A 19,718-nucleotide genomic window follows, 5' to 3' on the forward strand; every position below is an offset into this window, starting at 1 on the left:
ATATTGTCGGATCCTAACAAACCACACATCAGTGGAAAGATGTTTTTTTTTTTTTTTAATGACCCTTATGACTGGTTTTGTGGTCCTGGGTCACATATACTATTATAGTAATTAGTAATTAATAATATTAGTGCTGTCAAAAGATTGATCAAGATTTGTTTGCATAATATATGTGTGTTCTGTGTACATATATTATGTATATATAAATGCAGTATATATTTTTAAAATATTTACATGTCTACATTTATTATTATTATTATACAATTTATATTATAAATAAATACATTTAATATATAAACAACCTATTTTCTGAAATATATACATGGATGTGTATTTATATATACATAATGTACACAGAACAACTTTTATTTTGGATGCAACTAATTGTTAGACAGCACTAAATAATATAAAAAACAATTATATTTCTGACTTTCATTTTAATGTTAGTTTTAGTAATTTTATTTGCTTTTGATGTTTTATTTATTTTTGTTTTATATTTCTATATAGTTGCAATTTGTTTTATTTCAGTTTAGTGAACATTTAGGCAGCATTTCTCATTTTAATCATTTTTTTGAAAGATTAAAAAACAAAATTCAGCTTTATTTAAGTTACAGACAGTGGTGGACGAAGTACACAAATCAAGTACTTGAGTACTTGTACTTGATACATATAATAAAATATTACTCCAGTAAGAGTAAAAGTACTCCTTTTTCAGTTTTACTCAAGTGAAAGTACAAAAGTACTCGATTTTTTATGTACTTAAGTAAAAAAAAGTACTGAAATTTTATATAGGCTACTTAATTACATTTTATATTCGCACATATTTTTAATAATCCTACTGCTCAAAATACCTGGGATTTTTTCCAAAATAACAACTATATGGAGTCAAGATATATTTTTTTTGTTGATATGGACTACGCTGATGAGAGTGATGTTAACTGTGAAAGCTTACACTGTGATGTACCTGAGAGAAAACAGAGATGACCATCTGATTTTCACCAGTAAGAACAAAGTATTTTAAAGTTTTTTGTTTTACAGAACATCACAGTTAGGACTATATATGACATGATAATAAGGTCTGAAGTTAGGAAGAACATTTTAAAGGAAAATATAATTATATTATCATAATCATTTCAAGTCATCCAGGGGCGCCTCCAAGGGGTGGCCACGGCCACCATTGTATAAACTCTGGCCACCCCTGTGGCCACCCCTAGGATGATTTGCAGTGGGTACTATTAATTTAAATGCAGAATGTAAATTCACAATAGTTTAAGAAGTGAAAAAAGGTTTGCAAGGTTTGAAAAAAGATTGCAGATTGGTGCCACCAGAGTAGCTGCCCTTCAACCCTCCCCCTCCCCCGTCCAATCAAAACACAGAGTGTGCATGTGATGTTCTAGACTAGTGCTCATAATCATTTATAGTGCATTCTTTCACTGGAAATTTAGAATTATCAAATTTGTCAATATATGGGACTGAACATTTATAGATCTATATAATTTCATATAGTTACTATCACACAAAGAGTGACGTTTTTCTCCAAAAGTCAGCATAATTACAAATGTGATATTGATTTTATACAACAGTTCAATAAAAACAAGAAGTTAATATCAAGAGACTTACCTTTTAGACAACATATTCCCTCACTCAAAAATCATTCCAAACACAGCCTCTGTTTTGAGCAACATGATAGTGTTTCGTTCCTGAATGAATCAACCGTTTAAATGATTCGGTTCGACTGCAATCTATTGTAACAGTGACTCGCTGCCACCTACTGGCGGTTTTAATGTCACATTTAAGGTACCTTATCATTTTTAAATAATTTCAAACATCAGTTTTCAATGTTTTACATTTAAAATATCAAAACACAATTTATTCATCTGTAACTGCAGGTTAAAGTATTCCATGTCCCACAGAGCTGTATTAAACAGTGTGTAAAAACATCTAAATGGCACTTCAGATGCAGCTTCTGTTTTCTCTGCAATGCAAATATAAATTTTGTTGATACTGATTGCATTTGATTGGTAACAGCCCAAATGCAAGTATTTGACCTAAAAGATGGTGCACAATTTTAGAAAAAAAAAGGTAAAAAAAAATACCAGAAATCACAGATATTGTTTTATTTCAATATTACAAAACCCTTATTATTATTCTTTTCTTTTTTTTTATGTGCCACCCCAAGATTTACTGTGGCCTCATCTGGCCACCCCTATGAAAATTTTCTGGGGGCGCCACTGAAGTCATCTTCAGCAGGTGATAAATAAAGTATGAACAATGCAGTGCTAATTGACAAAAACATTTTGTAGTATATAAACAAATCATTATTATTTGTTATTGTCCAGCAGTTATAGATTTCTAAGCCAATTAAAAGTTAGAAATTTGAGAAAAATTTAAGTTGCCTATTGTATCCACTACCAGTCAACAGTTTTTGAACAGTAAGCTTGTTAATATTTTTTTATTTCACAATATTACTGTTTTTGTAAAAACACCCCTGGCCAAACAGGGTGCATCTCTTCCCACTTTGATAATTACTGTAGTTACCATGTTCTGAACAAGCATGCCGCACAAGCCCTGAAAAGTGAAGCCAAAACGTCTCGATCGCCCCCTGGTGAGTGGTCCTAGTATAGGTCATAAACCCCGCCTCCCCATGTTATTCAATGGGACGCGAGACCAACTAAACAATTAAATTACCCTTCAAATATCTTTTTTCCGAAGCTGTTTTTTGTCATTTACTGTAGTTTGTTTCACGCTAATGTAAATTCAAGTGTTCGTTTTTAAAATAAGTTGTTTTTTAGATAGTTATTTAATGCTCTAAAAACGGTGGTGTGACGTCGTGATTGACAGCTGTGATTGACAGCTCTCTGAGCCGAGGAGGCACTGAAGCGTCAACAGGCTTTTTTCATGATCTTCGGAGGACTGAGGAGATTGTATTTACCTTATTTTAATGAGATTGGAGTGGAACGGAGCAGACAGAGTTCACAGGAGCAGGACTCCACTTCCAAAACAGTGCAGATTACGGCATGTGCATTCTGCGAGGGAGAGTGAGGGCGGGGCACAGGGGCGGGGCCGTTGATTTCGCGGCTTTAAGGCTTTACTTCCTGCTTGCTACTGCGCATAGCTACTGCGCAGAACTGGTCCCTAGATCGCTATCTGCGCAGGCGCAAGTCCAAGATGTCAGCGCCATATCGGGACACTGGCGGCTTCAGTTTTGACCAATGGAAGAGAGCGAAGGCGAGTCGTCCATCTTTTTTTACAGTCTATGGTTCTGAACATCACATCCTTTCTTTTCTCCCCAGATGTAATCTATATATATATATAGGTGGTTGAATAAAAATATTTGGACAATATTTATAAAAATTACCTCAACTTAGCACCAGCAAGCTTGTTTAATAGACAGTTAGCATCAGCTAACAATATTTACTTATTTTCAGTACGGTTATGAATAAACATTCATGTCTGTACTCGTCTAGTTAATCCAAACGTTACTGTTGATAAACAATATAAAAACAGACGTCACATAGGGATGGTAGCATTTTAATAAAACTGTTAACATTACGGCAGCGGGGAATTTCAACATGCATGAGTTATTGTATTTAATCTGTGTAATTTTAATGTTTGTTTTTTTATTTTTTTTTATTTGTTTTTACCTAAAATTGATGTGTCTGCATCGTCTGCACTCGAGTATTTCAGTGGGCTTAAATAGATCACTCTTTACAACGGATTTAGTTCCCAAACAACTGATAATTTTGACCTAAATATGATTTTCAGTTACAATAATTAATCCAAAATTTCGACATTAGTAACTTACTTTTAGGAACATCAGACCCACGCGCGCTCACAAGATCTCCCGGTTCTTACTTCTGTAGACTCGCACTAAACGGTTCATTTGAATCAGTGAGTGGTCGACTCCAGAACAGCTGCAATCCATAGACAGTAGGCTGCAATCGGATCATTCTAATTTGTAAACGAATCGTTTGGTGCGATTTGCGATCCGATTTAAAAGTTTATTTTGAAAAGACTCAGTTCGTTCAGTTCGCTCAGTTCGAAGTAAAGCTACTTTGTTACTGTCCACCACTGGTTACAGAAAACAGTTTAAAATTTTATTTGAATATAGTTTTAGTTAATCATAATAGGATATGACTTGCCACATGACACCCTGTTTATGTTTTTGTTTTTTTCTGTGTAACTTGATTAGTTATCATATAATATATGTTCTTTAATGTATATGAAGAGCAGGATTTTGGACCAATGAGTTTTTTCTGTAGTTGGGGCTCTGCAGCACAGTGGTGCTAAAGTTGAAACTAAATGACACATAAATCCATTCTTATTTGTTGCTGTTGAGGATACTTGGCATTTTAGCATGGTTAGTATTAGCATTGACTAGTTTTTTTGAATAATGGCAGATGGGGATAGTTTGGAACCTGTTTGGAAATAATCATTAAAGAAATTAAAGTTCTGTTTTATCATTTACTCACCCTCGTGTCTTTCCAAACCTGTGTGACTTTCTTTCTTCTGTGAAACACTAAATTAGAGAAAGCAAGTTGTTTGGCTGTGTGACCTGTTAACATGTTCCAGATTTGGAGACAGGCTTCATCATGGAGCCTCCAGGGTTAAAGCCACATGGGCCAAATTATCATGGCACCAGCAGAGGAGGTCGACAAGGCCGCAGATCCCCCACCTCACATACAACAAGCAAAATGAGAAACACGTCATGAACTCAGACTCACAAAACACTCACACACCATCGTCACTGGTGTCACAAAATAATTGTACCACACATGGAATCAGCGTGTAGCCTGTGATCAAATGCAATATGTTTTTTTACTTATTTTCTCTTTTCCTCTTCTTTTTCCAAACTTTCCAAACTATCCTCTCATAGCCCATAAAATGGAAGTCATAACCATGTGGTGCAGCTCATTCATCACAAATAGGGCATCACAAGATCAATGTGCAGACAACATGTTAGACACGCTACCTCAAACAGTATGAGCGTCACAAACTGAGTTTTGTATTAACCTGTTCTCTGAAGTAGAAGCTTCCAGCTGGATTGGATTTTAAAAGGTTTTATTATAAAAAATAATAATAATAATTTAAAAACGGATTTTTGAAAGATATGATTATTCTTATTTAGCAAGTATGAATGAAATTGATTCAACATTACAACAAAGACATTTAAAATGTTACCAAAATGTATCTTTATAATAGTTGCTGTTCTTTTCAGTTCTTTTCATAAAATAAAAGGCAGTCAAAAATATTAAGCAGAACAAGTTTTTTCAACATTGATAAGAATAAGAAATGTTTCCTGAGCACCAAATCAGCATATAAGAATGATTTCTGAAGGATCAGGTGACACTGGTCTCGCATCATCACAACATGCATGCATTGTGTGCCAATGCAGAAGTGAAGAAATTGTGGAATAGAAAGTTGTTAGTTTTGTTTTATTTTGTTTTGTTTTATGGACATTTCTGTGGCCTCCATGGACTGCTTCAATGATGTCTTTACTACCTTTCTGGGCCTTGAAAGTGGTAGGTGCGTTGGCTATCAGTAGAGGGACAGAGCCGGATAACTGCAGTAACCATCTGATCTGGATACAGATAGAATCTGGTGGCTACGGTGACCTTGGAATAAGAAAGAAACATACTAATATTATCATATATGCCATTTTTGTAACAAAGTAACAAGTACATGGGGTGTTATGGGAAGTGTTCCCGGTTCCCATTGACCTAATTAATGCAGCCTATCAATCTTTTAACAGATTTCAAACCTCTTAGATATTATTACAAATATCTGCATTTGTGCTTTTAAGATGAATGAAAGTAATACAGGTTTAGAACAACATGTGGTGATGTAGAATCACAGAATTTGGCAACAGTTGATGGCTTTAGTCTCTGACACCTCAAAAAGAAGATTTCCCAGCGTCTTCAAGCAATATATTATCTCTTGAGAGAGTGGCCTGATTCTTTAGGGGTGATACACTTCTGGTCACACTGGAAATAGACTGACAGGCTCATTTATTTGGCTTACATTGTTCATTGTTCTTTGTTTTTAATCAAAGACGATCCAGCCATTTTCAAGCTTTCTGAATGCACTCTGTCTAGCTTTACTTAGTCAATCTGTAATCCATCTAAAAAAAAATACCATTGCACATATGTATTCAAACACAGTGCTTTTGATGTGTATGTTTGTGCTGTTTCAAATGGAAACTGCATTTAACAGTTCATTCCTATGTTGTGAAATGCATTTAATCAAACACACTTGAGGAGCTTGTGCATTTTTCCCATGTTATACCCTAGGATCTGTTCTGAGTTTCATTAAAACTTTCGATTAAGAGTTATTGTCTCATTAGTGTAATTAGATGATTACTGTTGCCACAGAAACATATGAACCAGCCCTTGTAAATTCAGATTGAGATGAAGTCTCATTTCTAAACACATGCATGAAGTTGCAGAGACGTGATCTTCATTTGATTTACCAATCTCTTTGGGTTTTAAAAAAAGGACGCAAGACCACAAAAAGAGACTCCGTGGCCAGTTCCTCTTTAAAGTTTAACAGCACTTGTTACTCTCACCCGTCTGTTATGAGGGGCTTTGTAGTAAGGAAGGTTTCTGCCTGGGGAAGCTCATTTATGAGGCTCCAGAGTTAGCACATAGCCTTTAGCTAAAGGACTGGCCTTCATTATCCATCCCAGCAGCCATTATCAGACTTCTTCTAATGAACTACACCATATGGACACAGTTACAGCCAACGAGAAAGAGAGATGATTAGTGAAATTTTACTATTTGTTTGCGAATGAAGATACCAGTGTTTAGACTTTGTTCAGCAGAGCAGAAAGACAGCAAAATATATAAATCAGAGAAAATGACTTTATAAAGATGTGTTTTTAAGAGCTGGCATACTTTTGAATGGTACACAATTTGTAACACTTCAGTATAGGGACCAATTCCAACCCAAGCTCATTTGAAATACACGCATCTAAATACATTTCTGCTGCACCATTATTATGTACCTTACTGCATGTTTTACGGCCATTTTAAAGTGAAACGTCAAGTAAGTGGTGCTAAAATGCGGGTTCAATATGTGACATTTTTGTTACTTTGATATAGGAAATATTGCTGTGTTTTTATTGCATTATTTCAGGTACTATTGCAGTGGTTCATAATTCAAAAAGAGTTAATGCTCTATCATGTTGGAAATATCTTCTACTCCAAACCCAACCCTAAACCGACCCAATAGTGGGAACAAATGCAAAAGTAATATAAAAATGCATTTGTTGATTCAGCTGTGCTATTTTACCCTCATTATGCAGATTTGAGCTGATTTGTTGAACTGTAGTTTCACAGGATTATATCGAAGCTCTTCATCACCTCAGTGCAATGCTGTTTCACGTGAGCTACTGAACAAACCTACTAAATTTGAATACTCATGCATATGAAGCTGGATATGTGATGCTCATCTTCAGATGCATCAGTTTTCAAACCTCGCAGCATGTTAAAATTGTTTTGAATTCATAACATTATATTCCTCAAGTAAAAAAAACTAATTAGGGTTTATTAATCTAAATTTTGGACCTGCAAATCATACTTTGCGTGAAAAGGAATAAAATTTGTGGGAGTTTTACTGTCTCTAGTGGTCATTTCAACTGGAAACTGCAGCGATTTGTATTTATAAGTATGCTTTGTTTTTGGTATTTGCAGAAATAGATAGGTAGAGGCACATAATTCCATTGAAATTGTGTTGACCAGTTCTTAAAAGTTGCTTATTAGCATGCATATTATTAACATATTGGCTGTTTATTAGTCCTTATAAAGCACATATTCTGCGTGACCATATTGTACATCCCTAATCCTACTCAGTATTTAAATGTAACAATTACCTTACTAACTATTAATAAGCAGCCAATTAGGAGTTTGAGGCAAAGGTCGTAGTGAATGGTTTATTAATAGTGAGAACTGTACCTTATAATAAAGTGTGACCACAATAGTTAATATGACAGCTAATGATAATAAAAATAATAGTTTGTTTATTAAGGCTAATTTTTTATTAAATAAAAACCTTTTTAGACAAATTTTGTAATTGTGTAAAATTAGCTATGGGACAACCCTCCACAAACCCCACCCCCACCCTCAAAAGAAATTGACCACACCATCCCCCCTCAATTTTTTTTACAATTCGAGTGCTGGGTATAACAGCAAGTGAGGCTGTCCAGACAGCGCCTGCACTCCTCCCCCCAGCATGTAAGACGGCACAGTGTTAATTGTGGTGGGTTTTTCCTGTATGAAACACTGGGGGTAGAGCTCTGTTCTGTCTTACTGAGCACTTACAGATGTCTCTTAAGCTTTTGATGTCTTCATGATTTTCACTTTCTCTCTCTCTCTCTGGCTAGTTATCGGTTGGTTTACGGTTTTCTGTACAGCGGCTGGAAGATGCCCCTCCTACCATTGGCTTTGAGCTTCAGATACACAGGTACAGTAAATTTAACCCTTCATTTCACCCATATGCCAATTACAGATAAACAAGTAGCTTCTTTGGTCTTCAAGTAAGCATAATGTATTCTCACTGTGATTATCTTTGACTCTCACACAGAATCATTCACATTTCTGGCCAAGTCATTGTCAACACAGAAGTTCTTACATTCCCACTGGTCATAAAGTTATAAAGTGAATAGGTGTCTGAGAAGCTAAACACATTGCTGGTTAACATTTCTTGTACCTTGACTCATAATTTCATTTCATTTAAATACCTCTCACACTACTCAATTGTGTGTGTGTGTGTGTGTGTGTGTGTGTGTGTGTGTGTGTGTGTGTGTGTGTGTGTGTGTGTGTGTTTGTGTGTTTGTGTGTGTGTGTGAACATGGTAAGTGGTGCGAGTCACTTTGATGTATGTTTTAGGGGGTCATTTTGTAAGCAAGGGCCCCAAATGTTGGTCGTTATAGAGCCAAGGCTTCAGAACAGGAAGCTGAGTGTTGATAAGATGTCCTCGGATGGGTCACAGAAAATGGATTGCATACCTAAAGAGACTCTGTTTGTCTAGGTTTGGGTGTATGTAGGGAAAATTTTGGGGGAGAAAAGTAGGTTCTCTGCTTTTTTGGTCATCTGTTTAGCCATTATTAGTGTAACTATTTCAATTACTTAATTAAAGTAATGCAACTGATTACATTTGATTGCTTTTCTACATTTCTAATGAATATTTTCAACTGTTAATCATTTTGAAACATTTAAACCAGACATGGTTAACTTTACAGTAGGATTCGGCACTTAGTACTGTCAGGCTTCTCAAAATCCTTCATCACTTGAATTAAGATTATAAAAATACCAACACAAAATCTGACTTTAGCATCTATTTTCACTTTGAGTTAGTTCTGAGTTTAAATACGGATTTAAAATCATAAGATATAGATATAGTTAAATAGCTATGATACTGTTTTTGAAGTCAAATCTTTGCATAGCTATGACAGGAAATACTGGCATCTAACAATGCTTTAGAAAGCATATACTGTACATAAAACCAAATAGGAAATAAAACGGTTATTAAATAAGCATGTGTTCTATTCTGTATCCTAAACTCCTGAAACATTGGTTTCTCATATTTTAGCGCAGTCAATACAATTTAGGAAAGAAATCAATCAAATCTTTATGTGTGGGAAAATATTCAGACGTAACCTTCTTTGTAATTATTAACATTTTCATAAGTAACTTTTAAGGTGTCTTTGTTACAGTGTAATTATACATTTAAGTACAGAGTAATATTAACTACATGTACTTACTATATGGTTAGGTTTAGGATTAGGGTTTGTTTTAGGGTTACTTGCATGTAATTGCGTAATTTATTGTTATTATAATAGTAAGTACATTTCACGTGTAACAAAGACACTTCAAAATAAATTGTTACCATAGCTGTCATTTAATTACACAAATTTTCTCAGTAACTGTGACAGATTACAATTACATTTGTTTTGTAATTTTTGTAATTTAGCTGTGATTCAGCTATAGGCATGAGGCAGCATATGTTTTATCATGTACATTTTGTAATATAAATGATAAAAATCTTTCTTAAGAACATGTGACCTGACTTGTCGACTTTTTGCATATCATTACATTGTGTATTTCACAGAACTTGGTTTGCATGTCCTTGGCCATGTTCTGTTAAGCTCAGGGGTGAAGTGTATTTGTTATAATAATACTCCTGACTGTGATGTTACTCACACATATGCACGGGGAGGTTTAATGTGCACATGTTAGTCTTGGGGTGTTGAGATGACTGCCAGGCTGCTCTCAGAGGAGGGATGTTTCCCTAAGGGTTCAATCACTGAACCCTAAAGTCTCTCCATAACTCAGAGCAAGGTTAGGTCAAAAAGGAGGGCAAGTTTAAGGGTGTGTATGTGTGTTTGCCTGCACATGTGAGCGTGCACATGTAATATGTTTGCACTTAAGTGTGTGTGCTCTATGAATGCATTTGTGGTGTGTGTCTTATCTGTTTCGGTATGTGCGTCTCTGGAGGATAGAAACATTTTCTAGTGACTAATGTTAGCCACATGTTCCTCTGCCCACTCTGATTTTTCACCTTGAGACAGAATAAGAGTGAAAGACAGAGGAAGGAGGAGAGAAAACTACAGATACAGATAGATGAAAGCCACATTTTTTATTTGTCTTTTCAAGCTGTGGCTCGGATAGTTGGTAGTAATGGCTTTTTATTTTTTACTTTTAAAGCTATTTATGTAATTATTATTTGAAGACGTCTCTTATATTTACCAAGGCTGTGTTTATTTGATCAAAAAAATTATAATCATCATTTATTCATTTATTTATGTGGTGACAAAGCTGAATTTTCAGCATCATTATTCCAGTCTTTCTTCAGCGTCACATGATCTTAATATACATTTATACTCATTCAAATAAAAAAAAGAATAATATTTTGTAACATTATAAATAAATACACTATATATAATATAGTTACTTTTAATCAATTTAGTGTATCCTTGTCGAGTAAAAGTTAATTTCTGACCCCAAATTTTTTATATATAAGTTAAACTATAAAATGTATATATTGTTCTTTTTCTACTTTATTAATAATTTGGAGTTTATTTTACATTGCTTGGATTCTGATTCTCTCAGGATGGAAATGTAGATGCTGGAATCAAGGTATCACATTTCTGGACTCAAGATTTATTATTTAATAAGACTTTAAGACCTGAATGAATGAAATAAAATCTTACAGACTTCAAAGATTCTGTGGCCTCATTGTTCCTTTCAGTGACACAGTGAGTTTTATGGCATATAGTAAATATATTGTTTTTTGTGAGCCCCAGTTTGTCACGTTGGGTGTTACAGATAACACAGGAGAGGGAACCAATTTGCAGCTAAGTCATTTATTAAAGGGTAATCCACAGGGGTAAACAGTCCAGGCAGGGTCAAAACCAGAATATCCAAACAAAACATAAACTAAACAAGAAGACAAGGCAAGGGCATGAACTGACGGACATGAATAAACAACGACTCCGTGACACATACTAAGACAGACCGGGTTATATACACAAAAGGATAATGGGGAAACAGGAGACAGGTGGGGAACAATCAATTAACTAAACAAGGAGGAAGGTGACCAAATAAGGAGACAGGAAGTGATAATATGATAAACACCGTGGGAACTGAGGACAACTAGTGGAAACCCAGGGAACACAACCCAGACACTGTGACAGTACCCCCCTTCTACGGAGCGGCTCCCAGACGCTCCAAGACAGACACAAAACAGAGACCAGGAGGGAGGCGGACAGGAGGAGGTTCAGGGGGAGGGACGGAGGGCCAGACTAACAGAAAGGAACAGGGACAGACATTAACACAAAAACAAAAGGAAAAAACAACATGAAGCCCCCCAGGGCGGAGCAGAAGAAGCCCACCACTTCCGTGCGGCCGGATCAACGGGAGGACGAGACTCTGGTAATTCCATGGTGTCTCTACTGGACTCCAGAAGATCGGTGCTGGCCTGACACTGCTCATGAAGATCATTGGTGACTTGCATTTGCTCATGAAGATCAGAGGTGACTTGACTCAGTCCTTGAAGATCAGAGGTGACTTGACTCAGTCCTTGAAGATCAGAGGTGACTTGACTCAGTCCTTGAAGATCAGAGGTGACTTGACTCAGTCCTTGAAGATCACCGGTGACTTGACTCAGTCCTTGAAGATCACCGGTGACTTGACTCAGTCCTTGAAGATCACCGGTGACTTGACTTGACTCTGAAAGGTCAACGGTGACTAGCCCTGACTCTGGAGGATCGGCGGTGACTAGCCCTGACTCTGGAGGGTTAATGGTGACTAGCCCTGACTCTGGAGGGTTAATGGTGACTAGCCCTGACTCTGGAGGGTCATCTGGAACCAGACTTGACTCTGGAGGGTCATCTGGAACCCGACCCGACTCTGGAGGGTCATTGGTGACTAGCCCTGACTCTGGAAGGTCATCGGTGACTAGCCCTGACTCTGGAGGGTCATCGGTGACTAGCCCTGACTCTGGAGGGTCATCGGTGACTAGCCCTGACTCTGGAGGGTCATCGGTGACTAGCCCTGACTCTGGAGGGTCATCGGTGACTAGCCCTGACTCTGGAGGGTCATCGGTGACTAGCCCTGACTCTGGAGAGTTCACAGGCACCTGACTCGACTCTGGGGAGTTCACAGGCACCTGACTCGACTCTGGGGAGTTCACAGGCACCTGACTCGACTCTGGGGAGTTCACAGGCACCTGACTCGACTCTGGAGGGTCAACTGGCACCTGAATCGACTCCGGAGGGTCAGCTGAGACTCTCATCCTGTGCAGTGGCGCTGGGCAAGCAGCCATCTTGGGCCATGACTCTGGACAGGCGGCCATCTTGTACTGTGGTGCTGGGCTGGCGGCCATCTGGGGTTGTGGCACTGGACTGGCGGCCATCTTGTACTGTGGCGCTGGACCAGTGGCCAATTTGGGCAATGGCGCTGGGTTAGCGGCCATCTTGTGCTGTGGCGCTGGACTGACGGCCAATTTGGGCAATGGCGCTGGGTTAGCGGCCATCTGGTGCTGTGGCGCTGGACTGACGGCCATCTGGTGCTGTGGCGCTGGACTGACGGCCATCTTGGGTTGTGGAGCTGAACCGGTGGCCAATTTGGGCATTGGCGCTGGGCTGGCGGCCATCTTGGGCTGTGGCGCTTGAACGGTGGCCAATTTGGGCATTGGCGCTGGGTTAGCGGCCATCTTGTGCTGTGGCGCTTGGCTGGTAGCCATCCTGGGCAGTGGTGCTGGACTGGCGGCAATCTTGGGTTGTGGTGCTTGGCTGGTTGCCATCCTGGGCAGTGGTGCTGGGCTGACGACCACCCCGCCGGAAGAGACAGAAGTGGCTGGGGCATCCCACCGAAGCCGATGCTGCAGGTAGCGCACGAATTCCCAGAATTCCAGTGTCTCTAACTGCGCCATCTCCTCCTGAGACACTGGATCATCCAGCCCGTCATTAAAATAGTCCTTGAGGGCCGCATCGTTGTAGCCCATGCCCTCGGCCAGGGACCAGAACACCTGAGCCAGGGCACCCACTTCATTGCCCTCTTGGCGGAGGGCGATCAACCGAAGGTACTTGGTTCGCCGCTCCGCCATCTTGGCTGGGGAACGGAAAAATGACATACCGCTGGTTCCTAGTGGGACGGAGTCGTTCTGTCACGTTGGGTGTTACAGATAACACAGGAGAGGGAACCAATTTGCAGGTAAGTCATTTATTAAAGGGTAATCCACAGGGGTAAACAGTCCAGGCAGGGTCAAAACCAGAATATCCAAACAAAACATAAACTAAACAAGAAGACAAGGCAAGGGCATGAACTGACGGACATGAATAAACAACGACTCCGTGACACATACTAAGACAGACCGGGTTATATACACAAAAGGATAATGGGGAAACAGGAGACAGGTGGGGAACAATCAATTAACTAAACAAGGAGGAAGGTGACCAAATAAGGAGACAGGAAGTGATAATATGATAAACACCGTGGGAACTGAGGACAACTAGTGGAAACCCAGGGAACACAACCCAGACACTGTGACACAGTTATTCCACAAGATCAAAGTTACAATTGTCAGTCCTTTATGTTTTGTTCTGTGTATACATCCTCTCCTTCCACTTCCTAGATTTCCGAGAATTATATATTTTTACTTTTACAATTTACTTATGTTTTTAACAGCTGCACAGTTATTAAAGTGACATTTAATAAAATGTGTCAGTGGCAGATAAAGTATATTAGGACAGAATCTAAAATTGCATGACCTAAAAGGCCATAAAGAGGTCCATGAGTATTTCAAAAACAGTACAGTGTTTGTGTTATAGTTAAACTACCTTTACCAATTAGAAAATTTGTAAACATACTTCCAATAGAAAGGACTTTCTTTTTGTGCATTGTCAAAAATGAAAGTGTGGCAGCACTCATAAAATCCATCAGTTGTGTCTGTCCACAATCCCCGAGCGGACGTTCATTTGTATAATATTTGCATTCATTGTGGTGACATGCTCTATCAAAAGAGGGTTGTCTGATGTATGTGTGTGTGGCTGGTGGGGATACTCTGTCTGGTCAGTCATTGAGAAGTGAAAACCAGTTCATCTCGGGGGAACTCTAGGACAACGACACACTGATGAAAACAGCATTGTACACTCTTCATCCTCTCATCTTTGCATTCAAACATGTTTCCAGAACACAGATGCTCCCAGCCTCAGGCTCACACATGGAACTGTTCAATAATCTGAGACACTGTGGTCTACAGAGCCTTATTGTCTCATAGTAAACCCTACATAACTCTATTTTAATGACATTTTATTTTCAGTCAGAATGTTGCCTTGGTAATGTAGCATTAAAATAATGTTTATAGTAATAAAGATTTTAATTGCAAATGAACAATATATTTGTTGTTTCTCTGAACAGCTCTAATAAAGACAACTCAAGAAGCGTTCCAGTGAATTTGACTCTGAGCATTGCAGCGAGAGCACAGGTGGAGATCAGAGGGTGGGTATCTCTCTTTATCAGTCTCTCTCTGTCTCACTGAGTGGAAAATGAGCTGTTTCAGGTTAATTTCAATAAAAGAACCCAGACTGCCACTGTTTGCCTGTTCAGAGGGATCTGGAGAGGTTATTCTGGACACTATAACTACTGATTACCAAACACTTCTGTTTATATAAAATATTGTCTTGGCAGAAGGTCAAAGTGCATAATAAAGTCATATGATAGAAAATAAAACTAACTTCTGTTTTAATGAGGTTATAGATAACGTATTAGCCAATTATCAGTGTTATCTCTTACTTTGACTCAAGTCACTTTTTTTGTTCATGTGTCATTTTACAAAATTAAAACAAGTTTTAAATTGTGTTTATTGGCTGTATGTGCATGTGCAATTTTTTACTTACTGTACCTACTTAACATGAAATCCTCTTTTTTCCTCTTTTTTCCTTAGTGTGTCTCACCCAGCTCAGGTTGTTTTACCATTCCCTCGATGGGAACCCAAAGAGAAACCTGTAAGAGAGGACGACGTCGGCCCTCAGGTTCAACACATATATGAGGTACAGAATAAACAGACACAAAACAAAACATTTTTGGTAAACATGGAGTGATTCAAACACAGGAATAGCCAGTAAACAGCATATATTCAAAACTGTGGTGCAATCAAAGACACACACACAAAGCACATAAAAATACAAGTCATGCCAAAACTTATCAACATTACATTTACATTTACATTTATTCATTTAGCAGATGCTTTTATCCAAAGCGACTTACAGATGAGGACAGTGCAAGCAATCAAAAACAACAAAATGAGCAATGATATATAAGTGCTATAACAAGTCTCAGTTAGGTTAACACAGTACACGTAGCATGGGATTTTAAATAATATAATAAATAAAAAGAAAACAGATAGAATAAAAAAAGAATAGAGCAAGCTAGTGTTAGAGATCTTTACACATACACACACACATACACACACATCCAATTGCATAATAAATGAAAAGAAAATAGAATACAAAATGATTAGAAAGGTAGTTAGATTTTTTTTTAAGAATAGAATTAGAATAGTGAGTGTTAAAGTTAGAGGGTCAAATAAAGATGGAAGAGATGTGTTTTAAGCCGATTCTTGAAGATGGCTAAGGACTCAGCTACCTGGATTGAATTGGGGAGGTCATCCCACCAGGAGGGAACATTTAATTTAAAAGTCCGTAAAAGTGACTTTGTGCTTCTTTGGGATGGCACAATCAAGCGACGATCACTTGCAGAACGCAAGCTTCTAGAGGGCACATAATTCTGAAGTAACAAATTTAGGTAATTGGGTGCAGAGCCAGTTGTAGTTTTGTAGGCAAACATCAATGCCTTGAATTTTATGCGAGCAGCTATTGGAAGCCAGTGCAAATTGATAAACAGAGGTGTGACGTGTATTCTTTTTGGCTCATTAAAAATTAATCTTGCTGCCGCGTTCTGAATTAATTGTAAAGGTTTGATAGAATTGGCTGGAAGACCTGCCAAGAGGGCATTGCAATAGTCCAGCCTGGACAGAACAAGAGCTTGAACAAGGAGTTGTGCAGCATGTTCCCAAAGAAAGGGCTTGATCTTCTTGATGTTGAATAAAGCAAATCTGCAGGATCGGACAGTTTTAGCAATGTGGTCAGAGAAAGTCAGCTGATCATCAATCATAACTCCAAGGCTTCTAGCAGTTTTTGAAGGAGTTATGGTTGATGTGCGATGGTGAAATTGTGATGAAACTATGGGTTTGCTGGAATCATAAGCAGTTCTGTCTTGGCAAGATTGAGTTGAAGGTGATGGTCCATCATCCAGGAAGAAACGTCTGTTAGACAAGCTGAGATGCGAATAGCTACCGTCGGATCATCAGGATGGAATGAGAGGTAGAGTTTAGTGTCATCAGCATAGCAGTGGTATGAAAAGCCATGTTTCTGAATGACAGAACCTAATGATGCCATGTAGACAGAGAAGAGAAGTGATCCAAAAACTGAGCCCTGAGGTACCCCAGTAGTTAGATGGTGTTACTTGGACACCTCACCTCTCCAAGATACTTTGAAGGACCTATCTTTTGCAATGAAAGGAAGAAGGGGAACTGGTCTGTAGTTCTCTAAAAGAAATGGGTTGAGGTTGGGTTTCTTAAGTAGTGGAGTTATACATGCCTGTCTAAATGATGAGGGAAAAACACCAGTGTGGAGGAAAGTGTTGATGATGTGAGTGAGTGCAGGTACAACTGCAGGAGAAATGGCTTGAAGGAGATGAGAGGGAATAGGATCAAGCGGGCAAGTAGTAGGGTGATTAGAAAGGATTAGTTATGAGACTTCTGCCTCAGAGAGTGAAGAGAAGGATGTAAATGAGTGTAAGTTTGCTGGTGATATGAGCTTGACTGATTGTAGTGTGGAAAATTGTGCACTAATGTGTTTAATTTTATTAATGAAAAATGTTGCAAAGTCGTCAGCTATTAGAGATGAAGCAGGAGGGGGAGGAGGAGGACAAAGAAGTGAGGAAAATGTTTTAAAAAGCATGCGAGAGTTAGACGAATTGTTAATTTTGTTATGGTAGTATGTCATTTTAGCAGTGGAGACATTAGCAGAGAAAGAAGATAGGAGTGACTGATACACATTAAGGTCAGTAGTATTTTTGGACTTGCGCCACACCCTTTCAGCAGCTCTGAGCTTAGAACGGTGTTCGCGTAGAACATCAGATAACCAAGGGGCAGAAGGGGTGTTACGGGCTGGCCTGGAAGATAAGGGGCAAACAGTGTCTAAACAAGATGTAAGAGTGGAGCAGAAAGTATCAGTAGCACTGTTAGCATCCAAGGATGCAAACAGTTTAGGGGAAGAAAGTGAAGATGAAACCATTGCAGATAGCCGGGAGGGTGAAAGTGTGCGTAGGTTAAGTCGAAAGATGACATGTGGAGGGGTAAGTGATGTGTCAGGGACCATGTTGAGGTTAAGAGTGAGGAGGAAGTGATCTGAAGTGTGCAGTGGAGTAACCAGAACATGATCAGTAGAGCAGTGTCGTGTATAAATAAGGTCCAGTTGGTTGCCTGATTTGTGAGTAGCAGTAGTTGACACTCGGTTGAGATCAAAAGATGCAAGCAGAGTGTGGAAATCAGCAAACAGAGGTTTATCTAGATGGATGTTGAAATCTTCTAGCATAACTAGGGGAGTACCTTCATCAGAAAAGGTTGAGAACAACACATTTAATTCATCCAAAAAGTTACCCAGTGGTCCTGGGGGTCGATAGACAACTACAAAATGTATTTTAAAAGGGTAGGTAACAGTAACTGAATGAGATTCAAAGGAGCTGTTGATACCCAAAGATGGTAAAGGATTAAATTTCCAATCATTAGAGATGAGCAGACCAGTACCTCCACCTCTTCCAGTCAAACGGGGGGAGTGGGAAAATGAGAAATTATTGGAGAGTGCTGCAGGTGTAGCAGTGTCCTCTGGTTTGATCCAGGTCTCTTTTAGGGCCATGAGATTAAGCTTTGAATGACTAATAATAGAAGTAATGAAATCTGCTTTGTTTATAGCAGACTGGCAATTCCAGAGACCAATAGAAAAAGAAAGTAGTGTATTAGCAGATATAGGCAAAGTGAGCAGAAAAAAAGTTATCAACATAACTTACTAACATATACTGAACACAACTGAGTGTGAGTCCATTTATTTCTTTTCATCTGAAAGACAGTACAATTTTATGGCTCAATGTTATTTTTAACAACAACCCAATTATCTCTCCAACAGTAAAAGCAAACACTAATCTGCGATGCGACATCTGGTACGCTTACCACAATAAACTTTCCCAAAAGGGTACAGTGAATTCAGCTAGCAAAAACCAACTTCTGGAAAGCTATTTATTTGTTGTTTGTTTTTGTGGAGACTCTTGACCTCTTTTTGCTGCATGAGGGCCTCACTAAATGCCATCTGTCCTGCGGCTATTAATTTTTTAATTGTCTGTAATGTTGGCCAGACGCTGTACAGATGGTTTATGTTAGAAGCAGCTTCAGCTCATATTCAATGCAACTGCTAATGCTAATACTAGCCCAGAGTGTTGGATTAAATATTTATCAGTTCTTGTATAATCTTCTATATTAAATAAAAATCAGATGATTCATATTAACTTATTTGGCATTAACAGCACTCCTTATAAAAATGTACATATTTTTTTTATTGCGTCTTATGTTGATAGCCATTTATTGGTTATTGTCTATAACATGAAAACAATTATTGGCCTATTTGTATTGGCCATAATTTGCATCACTATAAGTGTTTATAAGGGAACAACTTGAATATTTTTAATAGATTTAAATGAATTCAGTTTATGCTGATTTTGTTTGTTAATCTCTTTTTGTATTTCTCTGCCTCTTCCCAGTTACATAATAAGGGTCCGAGTTCAATAAGCAGGACTGTGTTGGAGGTGGGCTGGCCCAGTCGTTTCCATGAGGAACACCTCCTTTATCTCCTTCAGATCGTCACTGACGGTCCAGTGCACTGCAGTGTCAACGGCTCCCTAAACCCACTGAAGTTAGAGGTAGCACATGCACACAAACTCTTTCCCTATCCTCTGGGTTTTTTCTCCTTGGCAGTGTCCTTCTTAAAGAGATCTGATGCAAGAAGAAAGTGTCCACATTCAAAAAATTTTTAACAATGCTTCAGTGATGTTGAGCCCCAGATCTTTCCTCATACACAAAGCAAGTTATTTGAATTAATGTTTCTT

At 38.4% G+C, this 19,718-nt stretch overlaps 1 protein-coding gene across 1 annotated transcript in view; it reads left to right on the top strand.

Moving 5' to 3' along the window:
* Nucleotides 1-19,718, top strand: part of itga8 (integrin, alpha 8) — a 74,039-nt gene that overhangs the window by 41,573 nt on the left and 12,748 nt on the right. Inside the window, exons 22-25 of the mRNA XM_059567954.1 lie at nt 8,381-8,460; nt 14,919-14,999; nt 15,445-15,550; nt 19,374-19,532. Of these exons, the coding sequence (XP_059423937.1) occupies nt 8,381-8,460; nt 14,919-14,999; nt 15,445-15,550; nt 19,374-19,532 (426 nt within the window). The remainder of the gene's footprint in view (nt 1-8,380; nt 8,461-14,918; nt 15,000-15,444; nt 15,551-19,373; nt 19,533-19,718) is intronic.

This window comes from Carassius carassius, chromosome 15, assembly GCF_963082965.1.
Source record: "Carassius carassius chromosome 15, fCarCar2.1, whole genome shotgun sequence".
NCBI classification, from domain to species: Eukaryota; Metazoa; Chordata; class Actinopteri; order Cypriniformes; family Cyprinidae; genus Carassius; species Carassius carassius.